Source organism: Phacochoerus africanus, chromosome 2 (genome assembly GCF_016906955.1).
Source record: "Phacochoerus africanus isolate WHEZ1 chromosome 2, ROS_Pafr_v1, whole genome shotgun sequence".
Lineage (NCBI taxonomy): Eukaryota > Metazoa > Chordata > Mammalia > Artiodactyla > Suidae > Phacochoerus > Phacochoerus africanus.
The window spans coordinates 100306599-100327462 of NC_062545.1; the positions used below are offsets into that span (position 1 = coordinate 100306599).

The window sequence follows — 20864 nt, forward strand, 5'->3', positions numbered from 1 at the left end:
AACAGTGGGTTAAGTACCTAACGTTGCTGCAAGTGTGGTGTAGGTCTCAACTGTGGCTCAGATTCAATCCCTGACCTGGGAACTTCCCTATGCCACAAAAGAAGAACAAAAATAAAGGCACTTGGGAAGATTGGCCCCTGTAAAGTTAAGGATGGCCTTTGACAAAGCAGAGCAGTCTCCTTGGGGCTTGGAACTGCTCTTAGAAAGCCTGCAGTAGGGGAGGGGAGGGGTGAGGTTGCACAGGGCTGTGCATGGAGCCTCAGCTTTGGCTCTGTGCCCGCTTCTCAGGAAGAGCCAGCATTGCTCCCCACCCGAACCTGCCAGGGACCACACCGACCCCAGGAGGAAGTGGGCCTACCCTGGAGTCTCTGTGCTGTGGGATGTCAGCAGCACATGTGCAGATGGGGTTGAAGTGTGCGGGATGCCCCAAGGGAGGAAGCCTTTCTCTGCCAGGGTGTCCTGAGATGGGACGAGGAGTGTGGGATATAGTTCCCCCTGGTCGGCAGTCACTGCCTGCCCTGCCCTCCCTCCCCGCTGTCAGCCAGACTCCAACCAGGAGAGGGGAAACCACTCAATATATAAAGCAGAAAAGTGGGAGTTCCTGTTGTGGGCTCAGTGGGTTAAGAAGCCGACTAGTATCCATGAGGATGTGGGTTTGATTCCGGGCCTCGCTCAGTGCGTTAAGGATCCAGTGTTGCCATGAGCTGTAGGGTAGTTCGCAGGCATGGCTCAGGTCTGTCGTCGCTGTGATTGTGGCATAGGCTGGCAGCTACAGCTCTGATTCGACCCCTAGCCTGGGAACTTCCCTATGCCATGCGTTCAGCGCTAAAAAGAAAAAAATAATAAAGCAGGAAAGCAGAAGGATTGTTTTTGTAGTAGTTCAGATATTTTATAAATACATACATATGTGTATTTCTTTTTATTTTGAAGTTATTTTTGACTCATAGCAAAGGTACAAAAATAATAACAGGGTGTCCCCATGAACCTGTCCCCTAATATGAACATCTTATGTAACCACGGTACGATGACTAGAGCTAAGAAATTAACATTGGTACAATGAGACCTTATTCGGATATCATCAGTTTTTTACTGTCCCTTTTCTCTTCCAAGATCCAATTTTGCATCTAATTGTCATGTCTTCTTATTGCCTTCCCATCTGTGACACTCTCATAGTCTTTTCTTATCTTCCACGACCTTGACGCTTTTGAAGGGCATTGGTCATTTATTTTTTGGAAAGTCCATCCATCTGGGTTGCCTGATGTTCTCTCATGATTAGATGGAGTTATGCATTTTTGGCAAGAACATCTCAGGAGTGACGTGCCCTTCTCAGGACATCACTGCTGAGTCCATGGTGTTGACATGTTTTATTGTGGGTGGTGTTATCCTTTGTCACTTGGTTAAGATGGTGTCTGATAGAGTTCTCATTCCCCCCCCCCCTTTTTCCTTCCTGTTATTTAATAATATCTTTGCAGAGATGCTTTGAGAGCACGAATAACCAGATGGGGAATTTAACCCAAGGAGTTAGTTATCCAGAGGATAAAAGAGCTGAGAAACTAAACTGCTACAGGAAGCCATAATCATCTTGAAGCCTGAGTCCCAAAGGGAGCAAGTGGTATGGCCAGAGCCCAGGGGTAGGGGCCGTGCACAGAAGGCCTATCTGGTGAGGGCTGGAGCCTTGAAATAGACCCATTCACTGCTGGTAATGCTGCCTGAGGCATAGACAGATGGGGGAAAAACACCACCATGGCTTCTTCCTTCTTTCTGTTTCCCATGGGCCCAACCCAGCTGGAAGCCAACTGGATCTGCAGGGTTTGGTCCCTCTGCAGTACTGAGCGGGGATGGGCAGGAAGTGGCTCTGAGGGCACTCTCCTGGGACTGGTACCTTGCCTCTGCCAAATCCTTCGAGCTGAGCTGCACTGTCCAATAGGGTAGCCACTAGCCACATGTAGCTCTTGAATATTTGAAATTGATATGTGCTCTAGCGGATTTCAAAAACTTAGTATGTAAAATATCTCATTGATCACTTTTTTATTAATTACCTGTTGAGATGAATATGTTAATATACATTTGAGACAAATACAATATATTAAATTTAATTTCACCATTTGTAATTATGTCTGTGGCTTCTATTTGTTGGCTGGCACTGCTCTAGGGTACACTTGTACCAGCCTACATCATTGGCATTACAGCAAAACATCTTTCCTATACAAAGGTCATGTCCTTGACCCAAGTCTGGAGGGTGTGTCTAGCCAAGGTTTTACAGATCCAGGACTGTGATGGCCTTGAGCCACCCACACTGACCCACGGTTTTGACTCAAGTGTGTCAAACAGAGAGAGATTGGGGTCCTCTGCTTTTTCTGAATCACACAGGCTGTAGGTCAAGGTCAGTGTTCAACCTTAGCCAGAAATCCTAGCTAATGTTTAACACAATAATAAAAGTACCACCATATATCTAGATAGCACGTGATAGTGGAAGAGACAGCCTGTTACTACCTTTTTATACGATTTTTTATAGTTTACAAACTTCCTTCATTTCAACCTTGAAGATTTGCCCAGCCTTGCTGTCCCATTTTATGGGTGACAAGATGAAACCTGGGAGTTCCCGTCGTGGCCCAGCAGGTTAAGAACCCAGATAGTATCCATGAGGATGCGGGTTCAATCCCTGGCCTCGCTCAGTGGGTTAAGGATCCAGCTTTGCTGTGAGCTGTGGCATAGGTCTTGGATGTGGCTTGGATCTGGCGTTGCTGTGGCTGTGGCATAGGCTGGCAGCTGCAGCTCTGATTTGACCCCTAGCTTGGAACTTCCATATGCCACAGGTATGGCCGTAACAAGAAAAAAACAAAACAAAACAAAACAAAACAAACAAACAAAAAAACCTGGGAAATCACATGGATTTCAGTGGCTCTCAAACTTCTGGTGTACCACGTGGGGAGCTTTTCAAAATGGGGAAGACAGGCCCCACACTCAAAGAGTGATTCAGCGGGCGAAGGATGGGACCCAGGGACCCACTGTGTGGTAGACTTTAGGAACTATCGTGCAGGTGGTTGTCAGACTACCTTGTGGGGCACTCGAGGTCCCTGGGCTCTCATGAGGTCTGTGGTGTGACTAGGCTCAAGCTGGGCTTCTGATGGCCAGTCCTGCCACTTCTGGGGCTCTTCCCCAGTGCCACGCTGTCCTGTCAGTCCACAGGTGCATGGTCTCTGGAGCTGGGTGTGCAGGATGACCATACCTTCCTGCCTCACCTACCGTGCTGGCCTTAACAATGGACAGGGCTCGTGTGGCTGAAGCGGGTCAAGGGGTCAAACGAGATGCTGGTTTCTCGAAACTCATGCTTAGCCCATGTGGTGTCTGCTTGGCTTTGGAATGTACCTGGATCTTCATTGCTTTGGTGGCCTTAGGTGAAGGGAAACAAGTTTGCCTTCCCTGCTCATATGCCAAAGGTCACCTCCACGTGGACTTTGGAGATGCCAACCTGGACCTGCTGGTAGGGAAAGATTGCCTTTGCAAAGGGCTGAGCAGGATTTCATACCGGCTCTACTGCAGCAAGGGCGGAACCAAGCCTGAGGGGCAGCGCAGAGTGAGGACAAGTCTGTGTGTCCTACCCTCACTGACCACCCCTCTCTCCCCTGCAGTGGACAGCAGACTGCAGTGAGCAGCTGGACAGAAGTTGTTCCTTCTCCCGAGGGCGAGCCCCACCACAGCAGGTAGGGACCGAGCTCTGGGCTGAATCTGGGGGTTATCACGGTCTTGTATCTCCGGGTTCCTGGGCCACCCACCTTCATGCTCCTGAGAGCTAGTGATGTGGGGAGAGCAGGAAATGGGTGAGGGTGTGGTCTGCCTTCTGGAAAGTTCTCCCTGTATGCCCAGCCCACAGTGAAGCCTTCCTTCCCCAGAATACATAGATTCATAAGATTTAATTTCAGTAGCAGTATTATTTATAATGCAACATCTGCAAACATCGATTAGTCCATTGAGAGGCATTGAGAGGAGAATGAATGAAGGATATGTGATATACCCTTGCACAGTAATGTAATACAGCAGTAAAGTGAATGCTGTGTGATATATCCTAGCCATGGAATATTATACAGCAGGAAAATGGATGAACTGGAAGTTTGCACATCACTGTTGATGATCGGTCCTACAGATAATGGGGCTCGTGGGTTTTTGAGCTGGTGGGGCAATTTGGAAATCACTTCTGCTTCAGGTTTGCAGAGGACCAGGAAGGGTAGGCTGTGGGGGTGAGGTGGCAGAGACCCATCCATTCTCCCCTGACCAACCTGCTTCCTGGGACCAGGCCAGAGCCAGCTCCTTCTCCCCCGATGTCTGCCCAAGGGGGCCCTGTGTGGGTGGTGTGGCCAAGAGGGAAGGAGGCAGCTGCTCTTTGAGACCTGCCTCTAGTGACTGCACTGCCCTCCCTGCCCCCGCCAGGCCCCGCACATCGTTTGGTTGTCAAGCTGTTCTTGCTATACTTCAGACCATCTGTAGGAGATGGTGGGATCAGAGGCTGAAAAAAATGCTGTCTGTCCGTCCCCAGCCCTGGCTCAGCTTCAGCCTGCACCTGTCCAGAAAGATGGGTCAGGCTTCATGGCCTCCTGCAGCAACTTGCTCCCAGCTCCAAAGCAGCTGAGCTGATGCTTTGTCCCAGCCCACTTGTTTGTGCCTGACTTCAGCTCTGTGGTGCTGGTTAAGCCAACTCTTTTCTACTCTGTTCTGAGGGAGAGTGGTCAGTGGCCTCAGTTCTGGATCTTTCTTAGGCTGTAGGGCTTGTCTATACCATGGTGTCTGTGTGGCGGGTGGGGTGGGGAAATAGCTGCCCTGGATAGTTCTCTCTCAGGACAAGATGCTCTTGCATGTGTCTCACTGATTCTCAAGTAGAAGGCCCTGATAAAGCCAAGGTAGGGTGCTCTGCCACAAACTGGTGGCAGTTCTCTTTGTCCTCAACTTCCTTGTATAAAAAACAGGAGAGTTGTATCTTCTCCCTGCTCTTTGCAGACTCATGGACAACTGGAGTCCATGGAGGTGTAACGACCTCAATCCAGGTCTCTCACCTGTCCCATCCCCACACTGGCCTTTTACCTTGTCTTACTATGGTAGGTGTCCTTCTAAGAAGTTCTTTGTTCCCAGTAGTAGGCTGCTGGTGTTTGTCAGAGACCCTGTGTCTACTCACTGAACCCCTCCAGCCCTTGGCCTGGCACATCTAGGGCACTGTCTCTAGTGTCTGCCAATTATCTGGGTTTCTTCCATTACCTCTTCAGTGGCACAGGTGGGCTTGGATCTGGGGACTCAATAATCTAGAGAGAGAGGGCTTCAGGGAAGGGTTGAAGTTCTTAGATGGGAGCCATAAGAGGCTGCTAAGTGAAAGACCAAAAACCCGGATTTCTTTTATTTTTGCAGTAGATGTCTGGTTCTGGAATCTTCCAGAATCTTCCCCCCCCCATCACCTTTTCTGGGTCCCCTTCTCTCATTACTCTGGACAGACTTCCAGGGGGATGAGCATGGTGTATCCTCCCACTTGCCCCTCATCTGCCTCCTTCACACTGACCTGTCCTTTCATAGCTGGTTTCATCTGCTGGAGGAGGAGGGGGTGAGGATTTGGTCAGGGCTGGGGTCTTGTGGGATGGGGGTACCCTGGCACCATGATCACCAGCTGACACCCAATCCCCCCTTCAAGAAACAGCAGAAAGTCGTCTTGGGGTAAGCAGGGGACAAATGAAACGTGAATGACGTGCAACTGAATTCAAAGAAGAAATTGTGAAAAATTCATGTTGGAATCTTTCTTGGGAGGTGGAACTGAGATGGTGGTCCATTACAGGGGAGAGGCCCCAGGATGGGGGGAGACAGGAGCTCAGAATATAACCTGCTTTTTTTCTCTGATGTGGCTGGAGCATGAGGGCTTCGTGTTAGGGCCCTGTCATCTCCATGCTATGGGGCCACTGGTACTCCCACCACTCCCATGCAAAGTCTGATCATCACAGAGGGAGGAAGGGGAGACCTTTGCTTCTGAGAAGCAGAATAGCCAGGGCAGTGACGGACAACCACGACTTCAGTCCCACATGCCTCTTGGGTTCCAGATACAGAGCTTGCAGCGTCCACATGCGTGAGCTGCCGGGGTAGGAGGGAGGCCGCTGGCTGGTATCTTGGTGTGGTTGCTCCTTGCACTGGAAGGATCTGCTTAGAGCCCAGGAAAGCTCAGAGGGCCCAGTTCAGGGTGTTTGCTGAGGGATTTTGCATAGATTTCTCTGCTGGGGAGCGTTGTAGAGCCCTGGAGCTTGGCCCCTGCCTTCGGGGGCCTTACTGCTTAGACCGACAAGATAGCATATAAAGGAATGCCCAGCACAGGGCAGAGGATGCGGTGTCCAAAACCTGGCCAGACCTCAGGCAGCCCAGAGTTGAGTGGCCAGGGCAGGCTGAGCAGAGGACCTGGCTCCAGGCTACATCTGCCTGATGGCTTTGAACGCAGTACCCCTCACCACATGGAGAGGCGTTGGATTGAAATGAGGTCTCCTGAAGTTGGGAGAACTTTGGTTCAGTGCTGAAGGGCTTGATTTTAGACATTAGTGACTCAGTCGATTAGGGTACAAGCAGTAGACTAGTGTAAACAAGATGGAAGTCTCTCTTTCATTCTCTCCACCAACCTAGGAGGGTCTTCAGGGCTGGCATGGCAGCTCAGCAGTGTGGGGACAGCCTCCTTCCTTCACATTGTTCCGCCCTCTGTAGGGTGTGCTTTGACCCATGGCCCATGCTGGCTCTTGTCTGTGTTCCTGCCAGTGGGAGTACCCACCTGGGTCTGTACTCCATGCAGGAGCCTCTGGTGTCCTTGCCGAAGCAGCCGTCATCTTCTGACGCCCTCTGGTGGTGGGATCACAGCTGGTCAGCCTCCCCCCACTGCACCCAGGGACTGCATATAAGGAAAGTCGTAGATGGCCCTTGCCCCTGCCCATGCTGCCCTAGAGTGGCCCCAGGATGAAGTGGGGACCCAAGGATCTGCCAGTTAAAGAGTGTCTTTGCTGGGTATGATGCTGCCCATACATCTTTCAAGGACCCCTCAGCCTGGTCCACCAGATGTAGCAGCATTGGACCAGCTCACAGGGACACAACTGTCAGCCCTGTGAGCACACCCCCCTGGCCTCCCCACTGCACCCTCTCAACCACGCAGACATCCTCACACTAACTCACGGTGTCATCAGGCTCTTCCATGTTCAGCTGCCTGTCCCCTCAGACCCTGGTCAGCCCAGAACTAAGTGCCAGGCTTCCTCTACATCCTTGACTGCCCCTGGCCTAGGGACTTGCACACAACAGGTGCTCAATAATGAGGAGTTCCCGCTTGGCTCATCGGGTTAGGAACCCGAGTAATATCTGTGACAATGCAGGTTCTACCCCTGGCCTTGCTCAGTAGGTCAAGGATTCAGTGTTTCCATGAACTGTGGTATAAGTCACAGACATGGTTCAGATCCTGCATTGCTGTGGCTGTGGCATAAGTTTGCAGCTGCAGCTCTGATCCGACCCCTAGCCTGGGAATTTCCATGTGCTGTGGGTGCAGCCCTAAAAAGATAAATAATAATAATAGTAATAATTATGATATCTGAGTCGGCTCAGACCCGGTCCGTGCAGGCATGCCCTAGCAGGCCCTGTTCCTCTGACCACGCCAACCTTGATGAGCTTTCAGAGGTGGCTGTGATGATGGTACAGCCCTACAATGCCTTGTTCACCCATAGGGAGAATTTCGAGGCTAGCTTGAGGTGGCCAGGAGGGCTGGCTGCTCTCACCCTTTCCCTGAATACCTCACCTTGGTCACCTGTGCCCAGGACAGTGAGGGCCGGCAGGAGGATGCTGAGGTGCTGCATTCTGCCCAGGAGCTTGTGTGGCGGGTCACGGACCACGTGGTCAGTGAGGGGCCAGGGGCAGACACCGTGCGGGCTTAATTACACACTGGGATTGTTTTGTTGCTTTTATTAAAGTTAAAAAAAAACAAACAAAAAACTTTCCCTTTTCCAAACCCTTTCAGAGGCACAAGGTGGAGGTAACCCAGGGTGGGCTGAGTCCCATGAGATGGGAGGAAGAGGGCTTAGAGCCATTGCAAAAAATGGGCTCCACATAGTCCCAAAGAGGCCCGGCCACCAGCCTGCAGGTGAGATTCAGCTGTATTGAGGATTGCTTGGCATCCCATTTCCAAGCCTCTTTCCACCCACCCAGCCACTTACTTAGGAGGTTGGAATATCGTTTCCATCTTTTCATTGTAATAGGGGAAGTGCTTGAAGATGATTTGGGAAAGCACCCAAAATGACAGCATGCAGCCCAGTGCATTTAGAGCAATCTCCAGGTGCCGGCATGGGATTGAATATTCAGGGAAGGAGGCTGAAGGCATATGAAAGGCTGTGTGGAGTCAGGCACAAACAGTTCTTCTCCATCAGCACAGAAGTGCCAAGGAAAGGGAACTGATGTGCAGGGCCTCTGGTTAGACCTTGAGAAGAACTTCCTGACCCAAGGACTAGTTGGCCCCCACAGTGCTGGCTGTCAAGCAAGTGATGGAATCTTTGCCAGGCACCTGGTGAGCACATCGCCTTACCAGATATGTTCATGTGAAGCCCTGGGAAATGCGGGGTTGTGTCAGAAATGATATCCTGAGTCCTGGCTAACAGCCTGTGATCCCATACTTCCTGGAGTGAGGAGAGAAGAGCACTGCTCTGTTTCTGCTTCTGGAAACTAAAACCCTGGATATTTTAATAAAACAAACATAAGAAGGTTCTGAAAGGTGGAGAGAAGGCAGACCTGCTAGGGACCTTGGGTCCTGAGCAGTGACACAGGAGTGATGTCCTCAGTTTTCTTTTTGCCTCCGGTATCCCAGACTTGGTGCTGAAGAAGTGGGTAACCGTGAAATGCCAGTGGGATTTTTTAAAAATCCCAATAAAAACCTACTTTCTCTAAGCTTAGGTCCAGGAGAATAGACACTCAGGTCTATAGCAAGATGAAAAACTTTTATTTATTTACTTATCTTTTTCTTTCTCTTAATTTTTTTTGGGGGGCTACACCCACGGCATATGGAAGTTCCCAAGCTAGGGGTGGAATTGGAACTGTAGTCGCTGGCCTATGCCATAGCCATAGCAATGCAGGATCTGAGCCATATCTGTGACCTACCCTGCAGCTCATGGCAACGCTGGATCCTTAACCCACTGAGTGAGGCCAGAGATCAACTGTCCCCCCCCCGCCCCGAGTCCTCATGGATACCAGTCAGATTTATTACTGCTGAGCCACATTGAGAATTCCAAGATGGAAAACTTTTAGACAGTAGCAAGTGCAGCCCTAAAAAGAGCCCACTCCAAAAAAAGTCTTTTGTTTGACTGGGAAGATTTCAAACTGAATGAATGAAAACAACAGAGGTCAAGACTGAGAGGTGAAACTGGATTTCATCAAAATTTAAAAAAAAAAATTGCTCTGGGTAAAACCCTGTGTAGAGCATGAAGAAACACATTACAAAGAAGAAAGAGATTTTGCAAAACATACCTGAGAAAGGACAAGCATCTAGAATACATAAAGAACTCTCAAAACTCAGCATTAAAAACAATGGAATTAGAAAATGGACAATATACCCAGAGACTTTTTGTTTGTTTGTTTTGTTTAACCCACTGAGCGAGGCCAGGGATCGAACCCACATCTTCATGGATACTAGTCATGTTTGTTACCGCTTAACCATGATAGGAACTGCCACAAAGAGACATTTTTCACTGAAGAGAATATACAGATGGCAAATAAGCACACAAGAATATGCTCATTGTTAGCTGTTAGGGAAATGCAGATTAAAGCTAGAACAAGGTCTCTATACACCTATCGGAATGGCTAAAATAAAAAAATAGTGACAACACTGAATGTTGGTGAAGATCGGAGAAATCTCATGAGTCATCCATAGCTGGTGGGGATATTAAGTGGTACAGCCATTCTGGAAGGCAGTTTGGCAGTTTCTAACAAAACTAAGCCTCCAGGTACCATATGATCCAGCGATCACACTCCTGGGTGTTTATCCCAGGAAAATGAAAACTTATGTTCACACAAAAACCTGTATACTCAGATGTCAGGAACAGCTTTATTCATAATAGCTGAAAACTGTCCTTCAACAGGTGAGTGGTGACATCAGGTATGGCACTCAGCAATAGAAAGGAATCTCCTGTCGACACACACGGCAACCTGGGTGACTTTCTAGGAAATTATGCAGAGTGAAAAAAGACTAAAACCCCCCAAATTACATACTCTATGATTCCACTTATATAATATTCTTGAAATGACGGTATTTTAGAAATGGGGAGAGGTTAGCTGTTCCCAGGAACTAGAGAGGAGGGCGTGGGTTGAGGTGGGTGTGGGTACAGAAGGGCAGCAGGAGGGATCCCTGTGCTGATGGAAATGTTCAGCATCCAGACAGTATCACAGCAGCACCCTCGATGTGATACTGAACTATACGCTTTTACAAGTTTCCCTGTGGGGGAAAACTGGGTAAAGGGTACACAGGATCAGTATTATCCTTACAAGTAGATATGAATCTACAGTTATCTAAAATGAAAGTTAGGAGTTCCCACTGTGGCTCAGCAGTAATGAACCCGACTAGCATCCATGAGGATGCGGGTTCAATCTCTGGCCTCGCTCAGTGGGTTAAGGACCTGGCGTTGCCATGAGCTGTGGTGTAGGTCACAGATGCAGCTTGGATCCAGTGTTGCTGTGGCGTAGGCTAGCAGCTGCAGCTCTGATTAGACTCCTAGCCAGGAAACTTCCATATGCTGCAAGTGAGGCCCTAAGAAGACATAAATAAATAAATGCTAATTTTTTTTAAAGTACAGAACCCTTTGTTTCATCACAGTCTTTCAAGCAAATATCATGTAGAAAAGATGAGAAAGGGCGGAGAAGAAACCCACCTGCTTTCTCCCCGACTCTCTCCACCTCATCACTCTGGCAACATCTCTGCAGAACTCCTAGGTCAGCCCTGGGCCAGTGTCTCTCAGCCTCTTCCCTCCCTGGTCTTCTCTGGTTCCTCTGGGGTTTGGGGAGTCCCGAGAAGTCCTCCTAGTGTGGAGTCTTGGAGGATGGGATCCTTTTTCTGCACAGAGGCATGGGGCAAGGTGGGGGACTGGAGACAGCTGAGTGGGGCCCCATTATTTCAGCACATGCTGGACAGGCAGCCAGCCAGAAATGGCCTCTGGTTTGGCCCAGTCCAGGATAGGTACTAATACTATTGCCATTTGAGTCCTAAGGTATGATTAATTAGACTGGAGAAGTATACTTAGCCACAGGTTTTAATCATTATCTCCCACTCCTCCCTGGCCTTTGGGTCTTAATTCAAAGACAATGAAGGGTAGAGAGAGAAGGGACAGACTGGACAGTCAGGTAGAACAGTTCCAAAGTGAAAGGGATGGCTTTTCCTGCTCCTGAACCCAGGTCTGGCACCACCCAGAAGGCTCTTTTTGCCGCTCTCTGCTCTATTGTTCTGCCCAAGGCCTTTTTATTGTAGGGGGATTAAAATAGTGGGGGTCCATCACCATCTTTCCCACTAGCACACAGGGTGCTGTCCTTGGTGCTGAACCCACACATACACATGCGGGCACACACGGGTGCCAAGACAGAGCTATTTCTGCTTAGGCCCCACCCTGCCCCACCACCTCCCTCTGCGCCTGGCTCCTTACTTCCTCTCCATGCAAGTAAACCCAGGTCGCCCTCAGAGTCTGGTTTAGTTTGGATCTGAGAGGAGTTTCACACCCAGCCTACAGGAAGTCCCTATTCTGGCCCAGGAGATGCCTTTGGAGTCCTTTGGTCTCCAATCATCCTGTGTGACATGAAACACTCTCCTGGTATCTCTTGCTCTAACTCTAACCCCCAGCCTACTTCAGGAATCACTGATCTAGTCCAAAAGCTTGTGGTTCCAAAGGGGCAGCACAGGTCCAAGGAGCTGGAACGATCCTCATGGAGCCTCAGGAAGCAGCTTGCAGGCTCAGGGTCCTGCTTTTTCCACTCTCAGTCCATTCATGGTGCTATTCGTAGGGAGTTTTCCCTGGAATTCAGAGCCACAGTCTTCACTGGAGCCCACAGCCTGAATGGCATGTACTGTGTCATGTGATGCTTAGCTATGTATCATTTTCTATTATTCTTTCCTTTTCTGTGACTCTCCAGCTAGGAAGTAAGACCTATGGGGGCAGGGCTGATCTCTGTGAGCCTCTTGTGGCCACACAGTGCCTAATGCTGTGTTAATCCATTTGTGTGAGTGATAGGTTAGGGCTGGGAAGAGGGCTTGGAAGGGCATCCTTGCAGAGGAAGGAGAGAAGTCTTGTCCATTGTCTAAATGAACAGTCCTCCCTGTCAGCTCTTTTGGGACCTCTGAGTCTGTAGGGTTTGCTTGTTCTTGACCCTCATGATGGACAGAATCTGCGGAAGAACATTTTGCACCAAGAAGGGCAAGTGGATTGGGATGATGAGCCTTCTGAAAGAGCAGGGGCTGCATTGCCCTTATCTCTCTGGTGCCCAGGCTGGGCCCTGTAGGGCTAATGGCCAAGCAGCTGGCCCCTAGTGCTGCAGTCCTGGAGTTTCAGGCCTGATCTCTGCAGGGCCCTGGGTGCTGCAGGCTCCCAGCTCAGTCTGGTCAGCTGTGGTACAGCTGACATAGCTGCAGACATGCTGGAGAAGCCCAGACTGACCTGCCCGGGTGTCCTCTAGTGGGAACTTTGCCTATGACCCTCCCAATAATTGGGGGAGTCCTCCTGCTGCCCTCTGCCTTATAGTAGCCAGGTTCTGCCTTCCTTCTAAACCCTTGCAGCCTAGGATTGTCGACACACACATCCCTGTATACGTGCACATACACAAGCAGAAATGACTGTGCAGTTGTATATGAATAAAGAAAAAACAGCAACATAGAGGAGAGAGTCTTTTTTTTTTTTTTTGTCTTAATAGGGCTGTGCCTGTGGCCTAAGGAAGTTCCAGGCTAGGGGTCACATCGGAGCTGTAGCTGCCAGCCTACACCACAGCCACAGCAACACCAGATCCAAGCTGTGTCTGTGACCTACACTGCAGCTCATGGCAATGCCGGATCCTTAACCCCTGAGCGAGGCCAGGGATTGAACACGTGTCATCACAGATACTGGTCAGGTTCGTTACACCGAGCCATGATAGGAACCCCAAGAGAGTCATTTTTTTCCACTGCACCTGACTTGACAAGTTTTTCTTCTGTACTGTGACTCCCATCTTGTTCCGTTCACACATACACAGAGCCTCTGTCCCTACATATTCCAACTCACAACCCCATATCCCCTCTTTCGTTCACTGCAAGCGACTTACTCCCTGTAGCAGCACTGCCTTCCCAAGAGATGGACCTAGAGAACCCAAATGTTCATTAGGATATGGATGTGCCCTCCATTATGGGAATCTCCACAGTGGGGGCAGAAATTACTGGAATAATCTCATTGCACAGTGCAGTGGTTAAGAGCGTAAACTCCGAGGGAGTTTCCATTGTGTCTCAGCGGTAGCCAACCAGACGAGTATCTATGAGGATGCAGGTTCAATCCCAGCCTCGCTCAGTGGGTTAAAGATCCAGCACTGCCATGAGCTGTAGCATAGCTTGCAGAAGTGGCTCAGATCCTGCGTGGCTGTGGTTGTGGCGTAGGCCAGCAGCTGTAGCTCCCATTCAACATCTAGCCTGGGAAAGAGCAGCCCTAAAAAGCAAAAAAAGAAAGAAAGAAAGAAAGAAAACATAAACTCCGGTCCACACTGTGTGCACTCCCATCCTGAAACTAGCTCTGTGAATGCAGGCAAGTTCTCTGAGTCTCAGTTTCCTCATCAGTGAAATGGGGAGAGCAACATATCTTCCTAGGATTGTCATAGATGTCACAGATGTGACGTGCTCAGGTGGTGCCTGTCGTGCGGTAAGTAGTGCTTTGGTGTTTGCTGTTGTCATTATCTGAAGTCTGTCCTCTGAGCTGGGGTAGCTGTGCACCCAGCGTGGCTCTATCAAAGGCAGATTTAGGCTCCCTGTCCGTGGGCAGGCCGTTTCCATTTCTTTTTCCATATGGTTTAAAGTGCTCATTATCCCTTTGTGATCTCTTCTGAGAGCTGCACGATTCTCCCTGGCGTGGGGCCCCCTAATTGCCAGTAAAAGGGGCTGTTGTGAAGGATTCAGCCGCATTTAAGTGCTAAAAAACGATCCACTGAAAAGGGTGATTGTTTTTGATAAGGCTCCTCAGAACCTTGGCATTGAAACATCCCGGGGGGAGGGGGGCAGAGGCTGGGTGACGGCAGGGCTGGGCAATGATGGGACTCAGAGAAAAGCTGTGGTCACCAGGGCCAGTTGTGGAATCACAACCTGGAGAATGTTCTTTCTTTCCTTTTTTTTCTTTCTTTCTTTCTTTTTTTTTTTTGAGAATGTTCTTGAAGAAGCCAGTGAGTCTTTGTGGAGAGCTCTCAGTGCCTGGCCACTGAGTCATCAAAAAAAAAAAAAAAATTAATGAATGATGCTGGGTCCCAAGGCTAGGATGGGGGTGGGGTTGAGTAGGTGGGGGCGGGGGGGGACACAACAAAAAGTGAAGCCAGGGCTCCTACCATTGAGGGGATGGTAGACTAATTGGGGAACAGAGTGAACATAGAGCTTAAATGACTATTTCCCAGTGGAGGTTCCTATAGGGGAACCATAGTCCTGCAAAATGCTCTGTGGAATAAAATGGAAGAGCAGGGTGGATTTCTGGCCAAAGGAATTTGGGAAATGCTGCAGGTGGTGCTACTTGAAGAATCTGCATTTGTCAAAAACCAATAAATGCACTGAGAAGTGCTGCAATAAGTATTTTCTTTCTTTTCCTTTTCCTTTTTTTTTTTTGTCTTCTTCAGGGCCGCACCCTCAGCATATGGAAGTTCCCAGGCTAGGGACTGAATCAGAGCTGCAGCTGCTGGACACAGCCACAGCCACAGCAACACAGGATCCAAGCCATGTCTGCAACCCACCCCACAGCTGATAGAAACGCTGGATCCTTAACCCCCTGAGCAAGGCCAGGGATCGAACATGCATTCTCATGAATACTACTCAGGTTCATTACTGAGCCACAATGGGAACTCCAGTAGTTTCTTTAACACTCTTTTAACCCTTTGTGTCCCACATATTTGACTAAGGAGCCTTTTTAAACTTTCTGGCCCCCATGAAACTTTTTAATATCCACGGTTTCCAAAAGCATGGCCCACAGACCATCCCAGCTGCCCTAAAATTTAAACAGTCCCATCCCTGGTTGAGTCTGATGCACACTGACAGTTGTGAGCCAGTGGGTTAGTGTTTCTAGAACACCACTGGGAAACATGCTGTAGATCAGGAAGGGGGTCAACTACTGGGGTGTATGCTGGGTGGCCTGCAGGCTCATGGGGCACTGGCTGATGAGGAAATGGCAGAGGGAGCTCTTTAGCTGGGTCCCACAGAGAGAAAGACTTGGAGCAGGTGGAAAGGAGATTTGTTTTCTTGAGTGCAGGAAGAGCACAGTGGCCCAAAGAGGAATATGCCCTTTGACCTTCGACGGCTCAGCATGGCCTTCACAGAGCTTTGCCCAGGAGGAAGCCGAGGCCCCTGTGGCAGCGAGCAGAAGCTGCAGGAGGTGGGGCTTCCAGGATTGCAAGGCTTTTTGTTTGTGTTTTTGTTTTTTAAAATTACTTAATGAATTTTATTCCATTTATAGGTATACAACAATCATCACAACCAAATTTTACAGCATTTCCATCCCAAACCCTCAGTGCATCCTCCCACCCCCCAACCTGCTCCTTTGGAAACCATAAGTTTTTCAAAGTCTGTGAGTCAGTATTTGTTCTGCAAAGAAGTTCATTGTGTCCACTTTTAGATTCCACATGTAAATGATAGCATTTGATGTTGGTGTCTCATTGTCTGACTGACTTCACTTAGCATGATAATTTCTTTGTCCATCCATGTTGCTGCAAATGCTATTATTTCTTTCCTTTTAATGGCTGAGTAATATTCCATTGTGGATATGCACCACATCTTCTTGATCCGTTCCTCTGTCGATGGACATTTAGGTTGTTTCCATATCTTGGCTATTGCATAGAGTGCTGCAGTGAACATTGGAGTACATGTGTCTTTTTGAGTCACGGTTTTCTCTGGATAGATGCCCAGGAGTGGGACTGCTGGATCAAATGGTAATTCTATTTTTAGTTTTCTGAGGAATCTCCATACTGTTTTCCACAGTGGTTGCACCAATTTACATTCCCACTAACAGTGTAATAAGGTTCCTTTTTCTCCACACCCTCTCCAGCACTTACTGTTTGTAGACTTTTTGATGATGGCCATTCTGGCCGGTGTAAGGTGGTACCTCATAGTGGTTTTGATTTGCATTTATCTAATAATGAGTGATGTTGAGCATCTTTTCATGTGTTTTTTGGTCAAGTGTGTGTCTTCTTTGGAGAATTGTCTGTTTAGATCTTCTGCCCATTTTTTGATGGGGTTGTTTTTTGGGTATTGAGCTGTAGGAAGTATTTATAAATTTTGGAGATTAATCCCCTGTCAGCAGGACTGCAAGGTTTGAGAGTTGGTGTCCAGAACTCAAGAAGGGGGGACATCTAGGCATTTGACAGCTTCGAGGGCTTTGGCTGGACCTTAAGCAACCTGGTAGGTGCTGTCAGCCCAGGGCTGGCAGGGGGTGGGGATTGGGGTGGGAAGCTGTTAGGTTCCCGGCTGTCAGTTCAGTGGCAGCAGTCACTCTGCCACTGAGTCCTGGCCCCTGTGGGCACTGCTTGGGTCACCACTTCGGCTTCAACAAGGGAAAAAAGGAAGGCTCTTTAGGTGAGGCTTTTCCCTCTCTGGGCTGAGACTTGAAAGAGACAGGTTTTGTTTCCAAGAGCCAGGCCCTTTCTCTAGCCCATCATGGTAAAAGGTTACACACAGGGATTATATGCCTGTCACATACTATTGCAACAAACTCCAAGGAGATGTCCAGATTCTCATTATGTGCTACGGTCATTATGTTGAACAGAGTGACGATAAATAGCTCATCCTCGTGACCAAGATTTTCTCCGTGGACTTCTTTAGACACTTGTCCTCTCCTCTCCCTTGTTACGACACTGACCTTGGTGGTGGTCACCCTGCTATTATATTCAGCAAGAGAGGTCACAGGCCTGCCCACAGCCCTCAGCATATCTTATTCAGTGGCCCTGAAGGTCCTGGTTCTTGTCCAGGGCTGTCACCTCCTCCAGGGATGGTGAGCACGTTATTCTTGCCTTGGGACTCTGCAAAGCGGGGGCTCCAGCTCCTCGGTCTATAAGGGGCTCATCCTGGCAGTTCTGTTTCTCACCTCCGAGAATCTGAGTCACATTGGTGGGGAGGGGGGTGGAGGTGGGAGGTGGATCCGTGTGAGAGGTGATGAGACCTATTCTGTCGGATGAAAGCAGAGGCTGCCACTGGGTGAGGGATGCTGGTCATTTGAACCGAGAGGTGGAACTGATGGGAGAAGGCGATGGGCCGAGGGTTGAGAAGCTGGGTGTGTGAGAGTTCCTGTCGTGGCTCAGCGGAAATGAATCTGACTAGCATCCATGAGGATGCAGTTTCGATCCCTGTCTTTGCTCAGTGGGTTAAGGATCTGGCATTGCCGTGAGCTGTGGTGCAGGTCACAGACATGACTCAGATCCTGTGTTGCTGGTCAACAGCGCTGTGGTGTCGGCCAGCAGCTGAAGTTCTGATTTGACCCCCAGCCTGGGAACCTTCATGTGCCGTGGGAGCGGCCATAAAAAAAAAAAAAAAGAAGAAGAAGAAGAAGAAGCCAGGTGTGTGCTGGGAACTGTAGTGGTCTCTGAGTTTTCCAGCATTTAAAATAGGGTTCAGGGGAGTTCCTGCTATGGTACAAGTTCCCCGGCTTGTCTCTGTGGAAGTGCCGGTTCTATCCCTGGCCTGGTGCAGTGGGTTAAGGATTCCTGGCGTAGGTTACAGCTCCGGCTCGGATTCAGTCCCTGACCCAGGAACTTCCATATGCTGCAGGTGCAGCCATAAAAGAAAAAAAAAAATAGGGTCCGGGTTCTCTACACTGACTCAGGGATAAGTTCTCTGGGTTGCTCTGAGGATGGGAGGGAGTTGTGGGGATTCAGTGAGGAAAATGTGAGAGGGCGTTTTAACTATGACGTACTGAAAAAAGTAGACACTTCTCACCTCTGAGCGGAGACAGTGACAGCACCTCACTGTTGAGCTGCTTGTGCAGGCAGAGTTGGTCTCCCTTTACATAGTGTCACCTGCTGCAAATACTTAGAGCATCCCCTCCAGTAACTTGTGTTCTGTCCCTGTCTCCCACCCATCATCCAGTGGGGTGTTGTCCCTGGACCCCAAGAGTCCCAGAGGCTGGTAGGCCCCCTGCCAGGGATGCTGCTTCAGAAGAGGCCAGGTCCCGAGCCTGAGGTGCCCAAGCACCTTCCTTATCCTGGGGGTGATGCCCCCTTTCAGACTGAGATGCTGCCAGCTCCCTGCATAGGGCTGATGGTGGACGGATGGCCTCTCCTCCCTGCTGTGAAGGGTGGTGGCCGAGACTCCTGCCTGGGGCATCCTGGGTTTAGCTGTGACCTTCCCGTCCCTTTTTCCTGGCTGTTCTCTCTCTCCATCCCCTATCTCTCACTCTTTAGAGGCCTCAAATCCCGGGACAGTGAAACCATCTTGACAGTGTAACCTGTGAACCAGTCTTTCAGACACATGAACAGCAGGGCTGGCATAGGGTAGAGTCTGTTTGATCAGTTGGCAGGCATCTGAGGTGGACCTACTCTGTGGCCAGTTTGGCCACTGTCCGGGCATAAGAACGGGAGGCAACAATAGTTCAGGAGCTTAAAATTTAGTTGGGGTCATAGATGAATGTTGGGGACATTATGCTAAGTAGGCCCGTCACAAAAAGATAAATACTGTGTGATTCCACTTATATGAGGTACTTATAGAGCCATCGAAATCAGAGACAGAAGAGTTCTCCTGTGGCATAGTGGGTTAAGGATCTGACACTGTCAGTCACTGCAGCGGCTAGGATCGCTGCTGTGGCACAGGTTTGATCCCTGGCCAGGGAACTTCGACATACCACAGGCGAGGTCCAAAAAAACCAAAACAACACACACACACACACGTGCGCATACACCCACACCCACAAATCATAGAGACAAAAAAGAGAATAGTTGTTGCCAGGAGCCGGGAGAGGGGAAAATGGGGAGTTACGGTTTAATGGGCATAGACTTCTGGTTTTACCAGATGAAAGGAGTTATGGGGATGGATGGTGGTGATGCCTGCACAATATTCTGAGTGTATTTAGTACCACTGAACAGTATACTTAAATAGGTTACAATGGTAAATTTTACGTTTTGTACATTTTATCACCATAAAAATTCTTGGGACAAAAAAGACTTAGTTGGGAAGATATAACATTCTGGGTATAAAAGAGTGATGACACCCTAGCCTGGGAACTTCCACATGCCTCAGGTTCAGCCCTAAAAAGCAAAGAAAAGGAGTTCCTGTCATGGTGCAGCAGAAATCAATCTGATTAGGAACCAGTTAACATCTCAAGAGGGTGGGAGCTTTTCCTGGATAGAAAGTGAGTCTCCCTAGCCACCTGCAATTTCAGAGTTGCATTTGAAGCAAACAGGGCACCAGGTGTTGGGATGGGTAGGGTGATGAGGCAACTCGAAGGAAGGGATGGAGGGGCTCATCCTAGAACATTAGGGGTCACCTGATTTGAAGATTGTAAATCATTGCATAATCAATTAGTGATGTCTGCCACTGTTGGGAGAGGGGATGGTGGCGGCATGTGTGCCAGGTCAGAAATCTATCTACAGGATATGGTACTTCACTCTGAGAGATATCTGTACTTAAACATGAAGAATCTGGGAGTTCTCCTGTGGTGCAGTGAGTAAAGGATCTGATGTTGTCACCACAGCAGCCTTGTGTGCAGCTGGGGCGTGAATTCAGTCCCTGGCCCAGGAATTTCCACATGCTGTGGGCGTGGCCAAAATTTAAAAAAAGAAGAATCTGAAGTCCAAATCAGTGAAGTAACTCCACTGATCACATGGCTCATTATGACAAGATGGAAATGTGAGCTTAAGAGACAGTGAAATCTCTTGGAGTGTTTGTCAGCTAGCAGACACTTCCTGGGCAGGGAGCATAGAACTCCAGGGCCCTCGGAGGGGTCCCTGCCATCCTGGGTCCATGTCCTGGAGCAAGAGAGCAATCACTGTGAGAAGGGGAAGTGGAAACTGCTGCTCCAGGGGCTCTGTGCCACAGCTCACCCCTGCCGGTGCTGAGTTCAGGGCCGAGCAAGGTGACTGCAGAGCAAGGGCGGTCAGAGGAGCTTCCTGGAGCCAAGTGCTGAAGGATGAGGTGCCTCTGGAGAGGGGCAGGAGAGGAGTACTGCCCAGGCGACAGGTCACTGTCAGTAGCACAAGGGATTATGGGGATGTGGGACTGGACAGGTGTGGGGAGGACCCAGGTGTGTGCAGGTGCCGGTGTGGCCATGTATGGAGAAGCTTCGGACCTGAGTAAATGTGTTTGGGGCTGGTGGGAGCTCTCAGGCCATCCTAAGAAAGTTCCCCGCTACTGAGAACCTAAGCCACCTAAGGCTTCAGGCTCCTTTTACGGATGGGCCCTCCCTCATTTAATGGATGCAGCCATAAAATGAGGTCACATTCTGGGTGCTTCTCTCTCACATCAGGCCCCCCCTGCCCCCCATTGACTGCTCCCCTCTCCCCTCCCCCATCATCCCCTGCTTGGTGTCTATGAGGGTCCAACCTCCAGGCTGCCCAGGATGACCAATCCAGCAGGATGGGGTAGGGGGCATGGGGGTGGGCTCTCTGCCACCCTCTCTGGGATTGGGCCATCAGGAGGCCTTCTGCCCACTTGTTCTGTGTCC

The 20864-nt window shown here is 49.6% G+C and overlaps 1 protein-coding gene across 2 annotated transcripts in view; it reads left to right on the forward strand.

Annotated features, from left to right (window-relative positions):
- Nucleotides 1-20864, forward strand: part of CTIF (cap binding complex dependent translation initiation factor) — a 315912-nt gene that overhangs the window by 95391 nt on the left and 199657 nt on the right. For both annotated transcript variants that reach the window (XM_047764342.1, XM_047764351.1), the window contains exon 3: nt 3633-3704. In XM_047764342.1, coding sequence (XP_047620298.1) covers nt 3633-3704 — 72 coding nt within the window. The remainder of the gene's footprint in view (nt 1-3632; nt 3705-20864) is intronic.